This window comes from Mesocricetus auratus, unplaced genomic scaffold (assembly GCF_017639785.1).
Source record: "Mesocricetus auratus isolate SY011 unplaced genomic scaffold, BCM_Maur_2.0 Super-Scaffold_15014, whole genome shotgun sequence".
In the NCBI taxonomy this organism is placed as follows: Eukaryota; Metazoa; Chordata; class Mammalia; order Rodentia; family Cricetidae; genus Mesocricetus; species Mesocricetus auratus.
In genome coordinates, this window is record NW_024429186.1 from 77206126 (window position 1) to 77225548 (window position 19423).

The 19423-nt window shown below is 35.8% G+C and overlaps 1 protein-coding gene across 10 annotated transcripts in view; it reads right to left on the reverse strand.

Annotated features, from left to right (window-relative positions):
• Positions 1–19423, reverse strand: part of Dgkb (diacylglycerol kinase beta) — a 744334-nt gene that overhangs the window by 545466 nt on the left and 179445 nt on the right. For 4 of the 10 annotated variants that reach the window (XM_040743220.1, XM_040743223.1, XM_040743219.1 and 1 more), the window contains exons 3-5: positions 17311–17387; positions 14147–14167; positions 6512–6665 (exon numbers count right to left, since the gene is read on the reverse strand). In XM_040743220.1, the coding sequence (XP_040599154.1) occupies positions 6512–6665; positions 14147–14167; positions 17311–17387 (252 nt within the window). Of the gene's footprint in view, positions 1–6511; positions 6666–14146; positions 14168–17310; positions 17388–19423 lie in introns of those variants that run through there. The other 6 variants (XM_040743224.1, XM_040743222.1, XM_013117863.3 and 3 more) reach the window with 4 other exon arrangements.

Sequence of the window (19423 nt, forward strand, 5' to 3'; positions counted from 1 at the left end):
TCAATAACTAATAAGTGGAATCCCAGGAAACTAAAAAGATTTTGTAAAGCAAAGGGCACTGTCAACCTAATGAAAGGAAAAAAGTTCTTTACCAAACACATATCTTACTGAGGACTTATTTCCATAATTTATAAAGAACTCAAAAAACTTGACATGACAAAGAGAAGTAATCCAATTTTTAAAATGGGGTACATAAGAATTCATCTCAACGTAAGAATTGCAAATGGTCAAGAAACATTTAAAAAGGTTCCAACATCTTTAACCATAGAGAAATGCAAATAAAAATGGCTATGATATTCCATCTTACACCTGTAAGAATGGCCAAGATAAAAAACACAAGTGACAGTTTATGCTAGCTAGGATGTGGAGCAACGAGAAAACTCCATTGCTAGTGGGAGTGCAAACTTGTACAGCCACTTTGGAAATCAATATGTCAGTTTCTCAGAAAATTGGGAGTCAATCTACCTCAAAACTCAGTTGTACTACTCTTGGGAATATACCCAAAAGATTTTCAGTCATACCACAAAGACACTAGCTCAACCGTGGTCATAGCATCTTAATTCATTATATATCCCTCAATCAAAGAATGCATTTAAAAATATTACATTTACACAGTGGGGTAGTACACAGATTTTAAAAACAATGGCATCACTAAAATTAAAGCAAATGAGTGGAACTAGGAAAGAAATCATCCTGAGTGAGGTAACCCAAATCCAGAAAGACAAATGTGGTATTTAGTCACTTACAAGTGAATACTAGCTATAAAGTAAATGATAACCATGCTACAATCCATAGCCCTAGAGCAGAGCTGGGAATCAAGGAGGCCCCAGGAGGGCATCCATGGTTTTCCTGGGAGGGGATAAATATCTTAGGGGTAGACTACAGGGGTTTGGGAGTGAGAAAATGAGGGATTGGTTTTGAGGTGGATAGAGGGGGTGAATACTAAAAGACATGACTGTAAAAGAATGTATATTTTGGAATCAAAGAGAAACCTGGTGCAAATGAAGCTCCCAATCTACAGGGATGACCCCAGCTAAGAATCCTATCAATAGATGATAGGTAGCCTGAACTGGGTATCTCCTGTGACCAGGCTAGTGCAGGGATTGGGTACCAACCAGTCACACAACATTTGAACTACAGTCTGTCTTGCCTATGGGATGTGTTGTGGGTTGTAATGGTGACCCAGAGATTGTGGGAGTGGTCACCCCATTACAGGTCCAACCTGAAACCCATGCCATGAGAATCCTAGGATAGGACCAAATATGTTTGAAAAAAATTCAATATAATGATACTGAAAGATGTTCTGCTATACTCATAGCCTCATAAATACTCCAATTGTCATCAGAGAGCCTTCATCCAGATATTGATGGAAACAAGTACAGAAGCCCATAGTCAAACATTACGCAAAGCTGGGGAATACTGCAGAATTGGAAGGGGGAAGTTTGTAGGAGGCAAAGGCTTCAAGAATGACACAAGAAAACACAACAAAACAACTAACCTGGGCTCATAGGAGCTCACAGAGACTGAACCAACAACCAGGGAACCTGTATGGAACTGACCAAGGCTCTCTATATACAAGTGACAGTGTATATCTTGGTGAACTTGTGAGACTCTACGAAGAGCAGGGGATGTCTTTTGGGAACCTACTCCTCATACTGGGTTGACTTGTCCAGCCTTAATACATGGGAGGTGCTTCGTCTTACCATAACTTGATATGCTATACTTTGTTGATACCCATGGTATGTTCGCCCATTTCTGAACAGAAACAGAGAAAAGTGGATTTCAGTGGGGCAGGGAGTGAGGGGGGGTCTTGGAGGAGTTGAAAGAGGGGTGTAAAATAAATAAATGAAACAAGTTTAAGAATGAAATTGAATTAGGAGACCATCTTAAATCTAAATAACTTTTTCAGGAGATGGATTCAAACCTAAAGAGGTGTATCCAGGCATGGTGTCTCACACCTTTAATTCCAGCACTCAGCAGGCAGAGACAGAGCACTCTGTATTTTCTATGCCAACCTGGTCTACAAACAGTTCCAGGACAGCAAAGAATGTTACAGAGAAACCTTTCTCAAAAAAACAAAATCAAACAAAAACAAAAAACAAAACAATACAAAATAAAAAAAGCAACTCCCTCAAACTAAAAAGGCGCTAAGGTTATGTAAATACTAGGGAATACATATCTGAAGCGTAGCAATATGCATGCTTACAACATTTCTCTCAGAACTAAAGGTGTAGGGACTAAAATAGAGATCATAGTCCATCTGGGAATCTGAGAGTCTCTTTTAGTAACAAAGTAATGCTTTAATGTCTATAAGCCAGGAATTTTCTCAGAATAGAATTGAAATCAGAATTTATTTATTGTAGTGCTGCATCAGGTACCCTAACACATTGGCGAGGTAGAGGTGGCAGGAGAATGGTATCCAACTGTGAAAGGAGGGGCTCCACATATCCAATGCCAAAGGTTCTTATCAATACATAATGTGGAACAGATTTCAATACAGGTTCTCACAAAGCTCATTTTTCTATTTCACAAAATGCCATACAGATTATTAGGCATTCAGTGACAAAGTGTCAATGGATGGATTATGGTTTTGATTATGGTTATGGTTAGGGATTAGGGTTAGATTTATATACAAAAACTTTGCTACTATTAATGATAGTTAACATCTTTATGCAAAGGAAATTTAATGTTTTATTTTCTTATAGTATCATATTTGAGCACAGCATGTTGGGGATAGCACCTTTATTCCTTTTTTTTCTAATTCATTGAGATGATTTTATTTTTCAGTTCACACATGGAATATCTTATTTATATTGACATTGTTCTAACAAAGCAAAATGAAGCCCATGAGTGTGATCATAGTCATTACAGCAATTTTCTGTTCATAAGTAAAAATTTTCCAAATGCAACTTTATTCTGTGTAGGTAAATTACTCTAAAGAATGTTCCTAGTTATAATAAGAAAGAGATTCATGTTTTCAATTTCTTATCTAAAGATATTCTAGTCTTTGTACTTTTCTGTATTGTATCCATTGTTCCTTGTTCCTCAGGAAAAACTAGCAAAGGTGTTTCTGCAAATATGTGGTAGAAGCAGTCATGGAGAGGACACTGGAAACAGTTGTTCAGTAAGGAGCCATACTTTGAAAGGGAACTTGGGTTAGTTTATTAATGCTGCATGAGAATAGCACAGCCCTTATTCCTTTCAAGTACGTCTACACAGAATATGAAGTTACCCAAATGAGGTACAGTTCGATAAGGCTTCATTTGTCTGTATTTTGAAGCCTAATTTGATTGTTAGTCTGATTAAATTTGACATTCCTATTTTGTGCTAAAATGTGATGAGGTAAATAGGAATTTTGAGATATAAATTCTTTATAAAAACACTTAAGTCATTAGAAAAGCTCTCTTTTCCCTTATTTAATGCAAATATATTTGTAGGGCACAGACAAACAAGTATTGTTTCCTTGGAATCCAAGGACAGTCTTGACTCCTTTGTTCATCACTCCTCCCTCTCTACAACTGGATTCCAGGCGTATGGCTCAGTGCTTAGCTGTGGGTGTCTGCTTCTGCTTCCATCAGCTACTGGATGAAGGTTCTAGGATCGCATATAATGTAGTCATCAATCTAATTATAAAGGAAGGGCATCAAAAGGAGCTTCTACAATACTGCTTAGATTCTTAGTTGGGGTCATCTTTGTGGATCTCTGATCATTTCTCTAGTGACGAATTTATCTTTAAACTGGCCCTGTCTATTATGGTATCTCTTTTCTTGCTCTCCTCTATTCCTCCCCTGTCTCAGTCTTTCTGATCCCTCTTGTTCTCTTCCCTCCTCCTCTTCTCCTCTTCTCTTTTTCCTACCTCCATCCAATCTGCCCCCATGCTCCCAATTTGCTCAGGAGTTCTGGTTCCTTTCCCCTTTTTCGAGGGTAAATGTATTTTTTTGTTTGGTTTTATGAGACAGGGTTTCTCTGTATTGTTTTGGAGGCTGTCAGTCCAGCCTGGCCTCGAACTCTCAGTGATCCGCCTGCCTCTGCCTCCCGAGTGCTGGGATTAAAGGCGATTCCATCAAAATTGATCAAGATTTGATCCGAACAGGAGAAACCTCAGGAGGAGGAAAGATGACAGCTCATCCACAAGGTCACATTCTACTATGGGTAAGGAGACCTCATAAAGGGAAAGAGAAGTGCTTTGTTTTTGTCTTCACAGGAAAACCTGTCTCGAAACAGTGAAAACATACTCAGGATGTGGATACCTGAAGAAGACAGGATGGCTACCCAAAGAACATCAAGCGAAGAAGAATCTAATGTTTGTATCAATGTCCAACTCTCTCAATTCCATCCGTATCATATCTATTTCTCTTTACTTCCTAATACTCTTTTAGTCTCAATTCATTTAACTGAAGCGATCAAGCGAAGAAGAATCTAATGTTTGTATCAATGTCCAACTCTCTCAATTCCATCCGTATCATATCTATTTCTCTTTACTTCCTAATACTCTTTTAGTCCCAATTCATTTAACTGAAGCAGACTTTGGAGTTGGATTTGGCTCTCCTACTCTAAATCCAAGCGTGTTGTTAAAATAAAATTCAGAATTTCTGTATTATATCAAGGATCCATTGATATACGACAGAAGAAAACAAAACTAGGGACTGTCATCTGTTATCTCTAAAAGTGTAATTTCCCCACATATCATTGACCACACCATTACATTGGTAATGTCTGAACGATTTTCATAACGATCCTAAGTATTTTCCTCATTCTCACTTTCTCAGGATTGCACACTGAAATATGGAAGAGACCACATGACAAAGCACACATATATAAGTAGGTAGAGACATAAGCACATAGCTGAAAACAGAAAGATATACACAAAGAGTTTCAACAGTGTAAACCAATCTCATACTTCAAAAATGACTTTAGTTTTGCTTTTAAGGATAGTAATTATTGTTAAAAATGATTTACTTTGTAATCATGTGATGGGTTCATTTTTCTTGCCTCTGGAATGCCTTGTCTTTAATGAAGCAAATATTTCTAAATATATTTGTTTACTGAGTCCGATTATTCCTAAAATCTTTGAGGCCTACTTTTCTATTTGTAAGCAGGATGTCCTTTAGGTCTAAAGAGGCACACTACCAGAGACAAGAACGTGGGAGCAAGGACAAGGCGTGCTGACATATTGTTGAAGTTTTATTAAAGCCACTAGAGTTCAAAATAGCAAAGCAGCCACACAAGGTAGCTATAAAGACTAGGCAGTGGTGGTACACACCTTTCATCCCAGGACTCAGGATTAAGCGGTAGACAGATATGCGTTAGTTCAAGGCCACAGTGACTACTGAAATTTGATCCAGTCTTAAGAGAAACAGATCTCACAAAGATGATCTCAGAAATTGGGAGGACAAGCCTTAAATCCCAGGACTCACAAGAGGTATTTAAGATAGGAATGGGGTCTCAGAGCTTGTAGTCGTTCTCCAGCCACAATGAGGATAGGAAGGTATATATTCTCCAGCCACACTGAGGAGAGGCAGCAGTCTGAGGCTTGGTGAGAGTTTGTGGAGACAGGATCATTCATTTTAGCCTGAAGTAGAGGCAAGAGCTAGTGGCTGGATGATTTGTTTTTCTGATCTTCATCTTGAATCTTGAACCCCAATATCTATCTTTCTGTCTCTTATTACCCTATTACAGCTGAGGGCAGCTTCTTGCTGGGATAACTACCTTACCGTTGCATCCCACAACACAGGATTTGGGTCGCAGAAGTGTTCCATCTCCAGCTTGAGTTAGTAAAACTGGTGAGACTCCTGCTAGTTGATAAATCACAGCTGTCCTTGTATCCACCCAGGTGTCTGAGGTTCAGTCTTCTAAGAATCCCACTGAACTTCCCATCTGGAAAGCCGCCAGGGAAGTTGTCCTACACCAAAGATGCTGGGTTAAATCACCCAAACACTGCTCTTACCAGAGAGCTGTGTCCCAGCTGCAGGACTCTGGTTTTCTGCTGCCCCAACCTAAGAACCATGCATGCTGACTATTGTCCCAGCACCCTCATTTTCACTGGTTATGTTTTCTTCAGCTCTCCATCACATACTAAACAAATTTATGTTTTATATTCTTGGGGAAAAACAGTGAAACGTCTGTCTTCCTGATTGGACTAATAGGCAACAGCCACTAATGCACTATGCATCCATTAAAAGCTACACATGGTCAGAAAACCAAATATCATGCTGCAAAAATGTAAGAAAAATAAAAAAATGTTCTGAGCTCTCAGTTCTGAATATAAGTGTATAATGACATATGCCTCAGTTGATTTTGTATATTATAAATTTCCTATGCAACCATTTTTTATCATACCTATTTTCTATATTGTTTATTGTCCCTGGAACATTTTAGAAATCACCATGAAGTGTAAGTCCCACTGTAGACCCACAGACAATTTTCAGTCAAATGTCCTTTCTTATGATGTGACACTCATGTCTCTGTTGCGAGGCTTACTGTATGCTCACTTCCAAGCAAACCTACTTACCCCCTGAAAGGAGAGCAGGCTTGCTCTTTACGTTTGGACTGGAATGGGGGAATTTGTTGCTGAATGACATGAACAGGTGTGCAGTGAAATCATCAGGGAGCTCAGCTTCCAGAAATGTCTTCATGAATAGCTTGAAGCCTTCAAAATCTATGGTCTGCAAAACAAATTTAAATATGTGATTTCACATCCAGGGAAATAACAAGACTTTGTACCCTGTTCAAATCATTAGTAACACAAATTACGTGATTTTGTTTTCCAATACCAAATCTAAAAGCTAAAGATGATAAAATGAGGCCAAGGCTTGGTGATTCTATACTTTCGTTGGCAATGGCAGGAATGTGTCTCCTGGTTGATATTGTAAAACAAAGATAACAGGATTTCTAGTAAGATGTTTCGATCTCTATGGCAACCATGTTGCATAAAAATTTTCCCCTTTGAAATTTTCTTTCCACCTCCATCAACTGGGTCTGTTATTTCCAAACACACAGATTTGTGCTCAGTACTTCAGATATTTAGTATGAACAGGCTAATACAGATTCACATATTTAGATACCAGGCAGACAGAATAACAGAACTTTCACATCTTTTCTTCATGACAATGGTGATTATTTCTTTCGAGAATTGTAAAAAGTGACCAACAATAATTTTGAATCAAAACAATCATCAACCGATTAAATGTTCCAGAACTTCACATACAGATTTATAATGGAACACATGGTAAGATCTTTAAACTTAGTCATCTGAAAGCAATCATTTCAGAGTAAGAGTCCCAGGCCCAACCTGAAAGACTACAAAAGGAAGGCATTGCCTCACTTCAAGCTTAGTATAGATTACACAGCGGGTCTCCTGTGAGCCTACCTTATCACAGCAAAGGAGGACAATGGGTAAGATGACTGTTGGCAGAAATCCTGAAGCAACTGTGTGGACTTTGGGGACTAAAGTATGTGGATAATATTGACTAGGCTTGACCAATACTCCTACGACTAAAGCTAAAGGAACATGTTAAAGGAGTGTTGTCTAGAAACAGGTGCAGTTTGTGAACAAAAAAAAAAAAACACAAAACACAAAACTTAGGGAATCATCCTAATCAACTGAGAGGCTTAGAAGACCTATAGAGAAGCCTGAATAAAACTAGGCCAGTGAGAACCAGCAGTGTGCATGAGATCACCAGCCTCATAGAGACCTGGTGGGACCTTCTGTCAAGCAGGCTAGTTAGTGCACTGAGAAGTAACTAAAGGCCAGAAAAACTTGGCAATTGATTATTTTTTCATTTCATTACAGTCCCTGGAAAGTAAGAAAAATATTTCTAAACTACTTCTTATTAAGTGAAAAATTGCCTATCTTGTATGTTTAATAATATTTGAGAAAAGTGAAAGAAAATTCATACCTCCTATACTGTTATTCATTATGAACATATTGATGTCCTGTTATCTTAGTTGGAATCTTAAATTATATATTTACAAGCTGTTATCAAAAACATAAGTTTTTAAAGTATTGGTAGTAAACTGATTTTTATTTATATATGGTGTATATTGTTTTTTATTGATGGTAATCTCAAGAAATTAAAATAGTCTATTACCTTTGTTATTAGTAATTTCTTTATAAAATTAGGTATGAAACCAACATTTCAATGTTGTTGTCTGAGTAAAAATCATTACAAAGTACTTTACAAAACCTAGGGAATTTATAGTAAAAGAAATAATCACAAAAGTTGTAAGTAAATAGTAGTTATGTCTTGGAAATTGATGGGTAATTTTGCAGATTAATTTGCCTATTTTATATCTAAAAATTATAAAATTCACTGTTTCTTCCTCAATCAAAACCTCGCATTTGGTCATGTAATCAGGCGACACTTTGAAATGGCTGAGTTCAGAGACTAAGACTTTTAAAAATCTCTCACTTCTCAAAAGAGGATTGTTGTAAACATGAGCATGGAGTATCCCATGAGGTAAGGTTTTCAATTGATGGGGGATGTCCTTTTGTGTATATGCTGTCCTGTTGGTTGATAAATAAAACACTGTTGGTTCATAGAGAAGCAAAATAGGTGGGACTAGGACTCAAGGAGGATTCTGGGAAAAACAGTCAAGAGTAGAGAGTCTCTATGGTATCACAAGAAGAGAGGACACATGAGACTGCATCCTTGGTAAGATAAGATCTTATAAAAATATATATTAGCAATTATGGGCTAATGATTATGTCAGAGCTAGCCATTAAGAAACCATAACATACGACCAACAGTTTCATAATTAATAAAACGTCCTGCGTTTTTATTTGGTACTGACTCGACTCTGGAACCAGGCAGCTGGCAGGAAAGAGTACATGGTACACTTCAATGAATTCTAGGAGGTGATGGCATAAGATCTGTGGTTAAAGTTTTTATTGAAGATGTGAAAGTTTTTATTGAAGACTGTTTCCTGATGTCCTCACAGTTTTATTAGAGGCAAATATTTCTACTGAACTTCTGAGGTTATGTATGGTACAATGTTATGGTACAATGTTATAAAACCCAAATGACTTTATAACCCAAAACTTATCTGACTCAATGTTTCCAATTCACAGTCGTCAAGGAAATGTTTTCTGAGTTACCCATTACTTTTTCTATAAAATGATTTTAAATATAACCTAAAATGTTGCTGCCTAAATCATAAGAGTTTAGTGAAAATCGCATTGTATATTTAATTTCCACATTTCCTTTAGAATAAGTAATAGTGGAGAAATTTCAAATTTATATATCAGTTCCACTGTTGTGATTAGTTTTTTAAAATGTAAACTTTTGAATATAATAAGATCATTTAAAATGCACATTAATGAAAACATGAATGGAAGAATCACATGGGACTTTAATATTTAAAGTAAAATTGGTTATTAATTCTAACACACCCATGATGCTTAATTTTTAAAGTTATTTTTAGCATTTTCATTTATGAAACAGCTACAGAATAATTAGGGCAATAACAGAAAATTGATAAAGAACACAGACTTCTCAGATGCTGCTGCCAAGTTGGCATGAATTCAAAACACACTTCTGTATCCTGTTCCTTATTATATTTGGCCATGTGGATCCTTTACTCTCAAAGTCCCCTTAACATTAAAGATGTAACACTAATATTTATTCTGGTACATGGAAATGAATAAAACCACACACCACCTTCTCATTCTTTTCCTTTGGCAGGTTTGGATTTGGAGCTTTCGCTATTTATATAATTATCAGTAGTCATACCAGGTTCAGTCTCAGGTGCTGGGGTAAAGATGCTACCATTCACCCAGCTTCTAGAGTTAGTATTTGGAGAAACACCCTATTGAGAAAGAAACTAAATCCAGTAAATATTCTGTCAGCATGTAAGAATATTACATGGTTTAGGGTCTAAGATTCAATAGTTGACTCTGGGAATTTATTTCTTCTGGAAGCCTCTAAACTTTCTTTTTATTCTTCTGAGTCAAGACTACCTAATTTATTATTCTTACCTTGAAAGATAATATTAGAGGATTAAGGAGACTATTAATCAATACATAATGGAAATGCTATGGATATGGATATGGCATCCCTTGTGTGCTGATGGAATCCTCACAAAATTAAGGAGTGAATGCTGACTTTCCTCCTTTTATAGAAAAACTTTTAAGGGTGTGATAAATTGATAGTCATCAAAAGTTTTACTAACTTCAATGAAAAGAATATGCTTTCATGCACTTATTTTCAGTGTTCACACATGCTACAAGATGTTTTTCAACTTTTTATATTTATTTGTTTATTCACTGCTTTCTTTTTTCAAAGTGTCTCAGGCATCCCAGGCTATTCTGAAACTTACCATGTAGCTGAGACCCGGGGATTCCTGATCCTCCTGATTATATTTTCTATGAGTTAGAATTGCTAATCTCTCTCATCTGCTTTGTAAGTGATGTTTAAGGCAGAAGCATTAATTATATGTAAGAAAGCCTGCTGTTTCAGAAGCAAGAGAATGTAAATTAACAATCATAGACATAAATATTTTGAAAACACCTATGACTGCTTTGGTCCTTTGACTCCTCAGTGTGCCCAAGTATGCTGGGATACAGAAATATTGCACACACGGATGTTCTGGAAGTTTTCAGCAGAGGTGCATTGCCATCCTGGCTGTGTACTTGCACACACAGCTTCCATGACAGTCTTCCACACAAGACAGTAGGGGCACATTACCTCTGGAAATATTTTTACAAGTGAATATTCTACCTCATTCACTTAAAACATACTATTTACACTTTCCTGTAGCTACTAAAAATACCTAAAGCATCTTTCAAAAATTTTATATTCTCTAGTCTCTTCCACCAAAACACCTAGATGAACTTTTATCTAGTGTTTTTCAAGGGTTTTCTAAAAATGCTATCCCTAGTAACAGTAACAAAAAATAAAAATCAGGCAAAATTCCAAAATAGTCAGTGTTGCAAGGCAGCATTTAAAATATTTTTGAAAAAGAGCCAATAGGTCATTTAAATATTCCAAAGGCATAATTTACTCTAACAGATCTTGTAACTCTTGTCTAATGAGTGTCATTAAAGAAATGAGCAGACAAAACCGGAGCTTTTAGACTGTCTAAATCTAAGCATAAACTTGACTCTTACTATTAGTTACAAAGTCATTCCAAATCTATGAAAGCTTTCTTTTAAATCTCATTGTTGAGGAAGTAACTGGCCCAATTATTACAATTTTGTTTTATGAGTTATACGTATTAATCTACAGTTTATTTCTCTATGATTTACTAGAACATACAATGATTTTTATAACTGTTAAACTTGCCACAGAATTAATCCAGACTCTATGAGGAAAGGCATGGCAGATGGTCCATTCTCAAATTCCCAATGCTTCCACAGGTCATAAGGTAGTGAATCTCACTAAACACAGAATCTTGATCCTATAATAGTTACAAATCTCCAGGAATTTGTTCATATTCGTTTAATTAATTTTTGTATAGTCAGTCATAAAAGTGCCTATATAATACCACATCAAGATTCTGCACCAGCGTTCTTTCTTTAAAAGAGCAATTCCCTAGTATCTGGTATTAAAAACTGAGCCCACTACCAAAAGGAAATTCAATTATTCCAAGGATAAATCATTCATATCAGGTAAAGAATTCAGAAATTCAGTGGACAGGGCATTGTCCAGTCTGATGGTGTGTATTCAGAACTCTACAGTGGCTTCCGGTTAATAAGGCAAGAAAGTCACTGCAACTGTATTGATGCCAGTCGAGAAGAGAGGCAGACGTGCAGAGTCAAACTCCTGTTGTGTTCCTGGCATTCACTGACCTGGCACCTGACAGTTGTGGATGAAGGAGTAATTTCAAAGGATTACTACTGCTATCCCAGGACAGCACGAGAGAATGTCCTGGCTGACAAGCACTAGCATGCCTCTGCTTCTATTAGCAGGTGAAAATAGGCAATCTTTGAGTTAGAAAGAACTATGATATTATGTTTGATTTAAATTAAAAGTGAGGAAATGAACCTTCCATATATTTAAGAGTTCATTTGTGTTTGGGGCTAGAGATGTTAGACATTCCCACAGACAGGTTTGGTGTATAATTGAGGAGTTCTTAGTAAAGTGAGGCTGTTACCAAAGTGTGGCCCTAATCACTGTCACTCAGCACTGACGTGATACCTGCTTTGAATCAGACAAAGCATTATATATTTTTTCAGGTACTTTAAAGTCTAAAATTTATCAACATAAAACCCTTTAAAATGTCCACATTTCATAGCCAGGAGCCTTGTCTTTGAAGGTGGCAGATGTGAGGAATTTGAACCAAATACTCTCCCTCAAAAACAAAAACATATTTTCCTCTTGTACTTTCATCACCTTTAATAGAAAAGGGTGAGCTGACTCTGGGGGATGATTATCTCATGTTACAAGATGTTAATTTTATGGTTAATTATATTAGCATCAATATCCTTACTGAAGGCATTTAAAATAGACTTTAGTTGTCAACATTATGCACTGTAGGATGAGTTTCCAGGTTTCCTAAAGTAAGGTCAAAACATCTCACTTGTCTGAATGTGAAAGTTCTAGATTTTAGCAGAAACAACAGGGCAGAGTCCCAAAGTTGAGGCAAGTTTAGGAGCTGTAAAAGTACACCTGATCCTTAAATCAAATATCACTACAGACAGGAATCATGTGCAGAGAGCTCCAACCCTTGTCAGGAACAGAGAACAGACACAGAGCAACAACTCCTTCATGCTCTTAGTACCTTCTATCAAATTGTTTCTTCGCATCTCTGCCTCCTTGTTCAGTTCTGCAAATGATCAGACGCTTACTGAGATATGTATGCTCGCACATGGAAAACAGGCTGAGCCCAATAACATGCAAACATTGTGCTGACTAAAGGAAAGAATTGATTCTGACACTACCTTTTAAATAGCCCAAGTGGCGGGACAGGTAGTGTGGAAAGATGTGTTTGTTGAGTATGATGCTAAGCAATCCTACTTACTTAGTGATGAACATGTTGGCACAGAAGAAAACTAATTATTTTGTGCACCTACCTCCAAAGACTTGTTGAACACTAGGAAGCCTGTATTTGAGGAGCTAATATTTTTCCAAAAAATTGAAAAACAAAGTGACATGTAGCTGTGTTCTACCATGGGAGCTAACAGTTATTATGGTCAGTGACTAGCATCTCAGTGGAACCACATCATAGGAGAATATACACAAATATACATAAACACAGATATTCATCTGAATACGGATGCCTCTTATAGGATCTATTAGAATACTTGGTCCCCAATTGGTAGAACTGTCTGGGACAGATTCAGAGATGTGGCCTTGTTGGAGAAGGTGTGACACTGGAAGTGAGATTTGAGTTTTGAAAACTGCAATTGCTGCTATCTCTTCTATCTTGTGGTTGTGAGCTTTCAACATGTAAGTTCTATCTATTGCTTTAACATCATACTTATTGCTATGCTTCACACCATGGTCATCATAGACTCAATTCCCTTGAAAACCAAGAGTCACAAACAAGCACTTTCTTCTGTAAGATGCCTTGGTCAAAATGTTTAGCCACAGAAATATAGATGTAAGAATATATATGCATACCTATATGCATATTTATGGCAATGAGAATATGCATTCATAAAGTAAGGACAGAGATGGATGTCATCTGTCTTCCCTTTATTGTTCTCCATCGTTTGAGACACGGTTTCTGACTGAAGCTAGAGGTTGTTTAGACTGGTTGGCCAGGAAGCTTCCAGAGTCTTTCTCTCTCTGACTTCCAGAATTAGAATCATTGTACAGCAATTCTATGCTAGAATCTTTATTATTAGATTTTACATTCAGCTTTTAAATCACATACTGTAAACTAATTAACTATTTCCTTAAATGAATTAACTTACCTGAAACTAATATGTTTGTTTATCCAGTAAAATTAGAAAATTAAACTCTAGATTCTCTAAAATCAAAATCCACAGCTTGAACACATTTTCATCCTGTCAAGGTATCAGATCTATACTAGGGATATTAATTGGATAATTTTCTATTCTTCAGTTCTGAGTTTATGTATTGTAGTTGATCTAGTATGCTATGAGGACCTAGTTAATACATAAGGATAGCTTAGTGGTATGGGTAAGGAATTCATAGTTCAAATAAGAAGACAGATTTCAAGAGAAAAGAAAATGTCTTACTTGGTTAAGAATGTCTTGTTTCTGTGCATGCAAGGAAAGAAAGAATACATGTATTAATGTAAGAGAATTTGTTCCCATTATCTCATTTTGCTGATATTTTCTCTAAAAGTTAAAGATTATGTATCAATTTCTTAAATGTACCCTGTGAAAATGGGTCTCAAAATACTATTGCAAAACAATAGCATCAGCATACACTGGGAAACTGTCAGAAAAGCAAATCATGAGCCAAACCCCAGAAACACTCAAGGAGCTTCTAGAATAGGGAGGAGGCAGGCATCATTCCATGCTTTCACTGGGCCTGTGTAAGTCTGTTAGGATGGGACAGGACAGAAACTCCGTCTACATTATGTAAACAAAATTTAAGAACAACTGACAAGACCAGCCTTTGAGTATATATATGGCTATAGTTCCTAGTGATGAGAAACAAATACAACAAATAAAAGACAACATAATTAAAACCTTCAGAGAAGGTAACAAAAATTTATACATATATTAGTTTATTCTTTCCTTATCTTTCCTTTCATTAGTAAAGCATACCAAGTTGTCCTCCATGCCTTAAAAGAGCAAAATATTTTGTAACCAAATTTGACATACAAGACAAAATAAACAAAACAACCAATCATGCGTAAACAAGCTCGACTTTCTCATATACCAAAGTTCAGTTGTTTTCATTAGAAGTATCATTGTACCTTGAAAAAATAAATTTATTCTACAATATTACTTCTATTAGTTTTAAAACACTAGAATATTTAAGATTATAAATTTAGAGAACATTTAAAACTTATGCTTAGATATCCATTACATAACTTTTGTAGAGAAGATTATCAAATTGTTTTTATATACAAAATTAATTATAATTGTTTCTGCTCATATCTTCTATCTAGTATTTCTGTACTACTAAAATAATTCAAAATAGACTATATTTTTATTGATAAAAGTTCCCAACACAATATTTTATATTAAAAAATTTAGCCAGGTATAAGCAAAAAAGAATATTAATAATTATTTACAGAAGTAAAACTCAAGGGCTTTATGCTTTGCCTTTAATTTGCAAATATATTTCATAGGAATAATGAAAATAATGCATATTTTAAAGTAAGGGATTAATGACCCTTTCTAAAACTGAGTTTGTGTTAAACACTTCTATTTTTTCATACATAAATTATCACTTATAAATAGTTAATCATGCCATGAGATCTCTAGGAAAACTTGAATGGTTTTATCGTCAATGACAGATATTACTAATTATTTTCTAGTAGCTTTTACAAAACACAAAACTACTCTTAAAGAGTCATAAGCTTTAATTTTTTTTCTCTTAAAGGGAAAGGTTCTTATTACCATTCAGTTTAAACAGTAGTTTTATTCTCTTTATCTCTAAATTTAGAGTTGCTAGTGGGGCATAATGAGATCTAGCTTTCTGTTTTTCAATTATTATTATCTTAATGCATTTGATAAATTTGCATATTTATTGAGGGATAGCACATTATTGAAAATCCTGACATTATATTGTATTTAATAACATATCTGGTAATTACTGCAATAAATTCTATGGTGACCGTTAATCAACATGAAATAGATTATAATAATAAAAGGGTCTTTGGAGGTTCTTATACAATAAATCCTTAAGAGTAATAGATCACAGAGCAAACCATATCGCTACATAAAAATCCTAAATCAGCTGATGTTCAGATGCCATGTTTAGAGAAGATAAGTATTTCAAGTTTGCATATAAGGATGTGTATTTCAGGTATCACTGGACCAATGTGTATTAATGGCATTTGAAGTTTGACAGGAATCCAGCAATGTTGTCTTTCTTCCTTCCCCCAAACTATTTCCTTGGAGTTTGAGATTTTCTGTTCTATATTCCCATCCACAAATTCTATCCCTTTTACTCTGCAACAATAAATAAATAGCAGGGAAACGCAGGACATTTATGTGGTTTTTCTTAGCACAAGACAGAGGAAATGGTACCAAAACTGCTGATACCTTTTCATCATTAGAAATCACCAAATTCACATTTGTCAAAAGAAGAAAGTAAAGTATGTATTACTTTTGAAATGTGTGATTATTTGTCGTAACGTTGATAAAATGAGAAAATATGAAATGAAGGCAGATGTGGTAGTGCATGTATGTACGCATTCTTCATACTAGGATGAGTTTGCAAGTTTCAGAACAGCCTGAGTTACATGGTAAGGTCTTCTCTAAAAAAATTTTTAAAAACCTGTTAAAAATACTAATGGGAATTATAAAACTTTGTCAGAACACTGTGTTTGAAATTTAGACATTGGTCTACATTTACCACAGAAGAAAAATCTTGAATGATAAATAGAAATTCTGTTCTTATAAATACACAAAACAAAAAAGCCACCTTTCAGTATGCAAAAAATCTATCTTGATTACATATTTAGACATAATTCATTTTGTTGCAAAGATCTGTTGTTTCTTATGTATTCAAATTTCAGTTGGTGAGGCTACAAATGAAGTAAGAGAAGTTTTGATCAGACATTCAAAATAAAGCATCTTTCAGCTGATATTAAATGGAGAATTAGTGAACAAATAAGTTGGAATTTAAAGTGACCTGATGTATCAGGCAAAATTTTTATAAACACAAATATATAAAAGGAAAATTTAAATGTCCTTTAGGTTGCTCCTTAAGAAACCATGCTTACACCCACTTCAAAAGTGTTCTTGAAGAATAATTTCTTGAAAGTAATTACTCCCTGTCCCCTACATGCCCATTTTGGATTTAAAACTGCATATCATAAGTTAAGAATTAAGTGCTTCCTTCTTTTTTCTATCTAATTCTGTTTCCTAATTATAGAACAAACTTCCAACAATATATTATAATAATGTGCATTTAAGCACACAAACTCGGGAAGTATTTTCATTAATAAATGTTGTATAAAAATAAAGTATATTTAATGGCCTGCCAAAATATCAATTAGTTTTGAACTTCATTGTATGGAATGTGCTAAATGGTTTATGGTATGTGAGATATATACATGTAAGTGTATATTTGTATATGTATATATACATATACATAAGTATATGTATGTGTGCATTTATACAAACACACATATACATATTTTTCTAGAATTTTCCACGGAGAAAATTCACCCAGCAAGCATGTCATTAAACTGGTAAAGAAAAAAAGGAAGCTTTACCCCTTCAGGATTATACTTTGCAAGCACGCCATTACCATGGAATTCTTCAAGAACGTCCTTTAATTTCTTTGTAGAATCTACAGCAAGAACAAAAAAAAACATTTATGTAACCCTTATGTGTTTATGTAGCTCAGTTAAAAAACAAAGACATATGATTAAAAATAATCACCAATGAGACTATATTTTAAAATCAGCAAATGAAATGTCTTTGAAGGGAGTAGGGAAGTTGAAGTAACCGAGGTCCTTGCACAAAGTAGATAAGCATTCTATTGTTGTAGTATGTCCCCAGCATTTGAAGTCTATTCCAGCAAAAATATATAATAACCATGTCATGAAAGAACTAATACATGTTTGGGCAAGTGTATTCTTTGAGATTCAGCTCAACATCTATCATATATGAGTGTGTAGCAAATAATTGAAGGGAATTTTGTGTTTCCTGGCTGTATTTTGATCATGTGCTATCTAGTTGAATATAATAAATCTAGTTTAAAACTGGAAAAATACAGAAATATCTTTCCTCGTCAAAATGCAGCCTGTAGCTCTCATATCACTGTTGTAGAAATTATCATCTTTCAACCATGGTAAAACACATTCTGTGCCCATATTATATTTTCATTAGCATGTGTACATTTGAATTTTTTCTGGGTTTGCATTAAAATAAATAATGCTGCTTTGACCATTCAAATAGATCAGGTTTTGTGTAACCAAAATTAGTAATACCACTGGGACCTTTCAGATTGAAAAGTGATAACTAACACTGTATTAAAATTACTTAAGACGCTGATAAATGATACTATACAGTTCTCTCCAAAGATTATTATTTCTTACCAAGCCATTAGAAATTTACTAAGAATGCTGGGTGTTGGTGGCGCACGCCTTTAATCCCAGCACTCAGGAGGCAGAGGCAGGCGGATCTCTGTGAGTTCGAGGCCAGCCTGGTCTACAAAGTGAGTTCCAGGACAGCCTCCAAAGCCACAGAGAAACCCTGTCTCGAAAAACCAAAAAAAAAAAAAAGAAAGAAATTTACTAAGAAATATTGAAGACACTACCTTAAATTCCAATTCCTGATAATGAACTTGACAAATACCTTATATGCCATCCTAGAACCTTCATCCAGTGACTGATGGAAGCAGAGGAAAACACCCACAGCTAAACACTGAACTGAACCCCTGGAACCCAGTTACAGAGAGAGAGTGGTGATGAACAAATGAGTAAATAATGGGCTGGTGAAGCCAGAAGAAACAGCTGACCTGAACAAGAGGGAGCTCTTGGACCCCAGACTCACAGCTGGGAGGCCAGCATGGGACTGATCCAGACCCCTTGTGAGAGTCAGTGAGGAGGCCTGGGCAACCTATGGGGCGCTGGGCAGTAGATCAGTATTTATCCCTGGCATACAAATGGACTTACTGTGTCCATAACACAAAGAGGGATGCTCTCTCAGCCTGGACTCTTAGGGGGAGTGCCTGGACTCTGCCCTGTAGGAAATGACAGACACTGGATACCACCTATGGGGAAGGGAGTGGGGATCAGGTGGGAGACTTGGGGGGGATACTGGAGGGGGGTGTGGGAGGAGGGGAGGGAGAAGGAGCTAAGATTGGCATGTGAAGCAAGCTCTTTTCTAAAAAATGTAATAAAAATAATGAAAAAAGAAATTGATTATTCATTTAAGTTGGAGAAACATAAGAGAAGACAAAGAAAAAATTGTATAAATGTTCCATGTTGTTTATGTAATAGGGAGTAAGAATCATTGAATATTTAAAATGTGGGGCACACAATTTTCAGCTTTTTGCCATGGAAGAGAATGTAATTGTTTTCTAGCATTTGAATATAATTCTCCTGAGATTTGGCAATCATGAACAGTTAACAGTAAGATATTTGTACTTAAAAATACAGAACTCAAGAAAGCCAGTAACAGAGAGGGAGGACTGATGATCAAAGGGATTAAGACTGGGCTGGTCTAACCCCCAGAAACAGCTGACTAGACAAAGGTTAACTCTTGAATCCCAGGCATTAGCCTGGGAAGCCAGCATGGGACTGATCAAGACCCCCTGAATCTGGGTGTCAGTGAAGAGGCCTAGGGATTCTATTGAGCCTTGGGCAGCAGATCAGTACC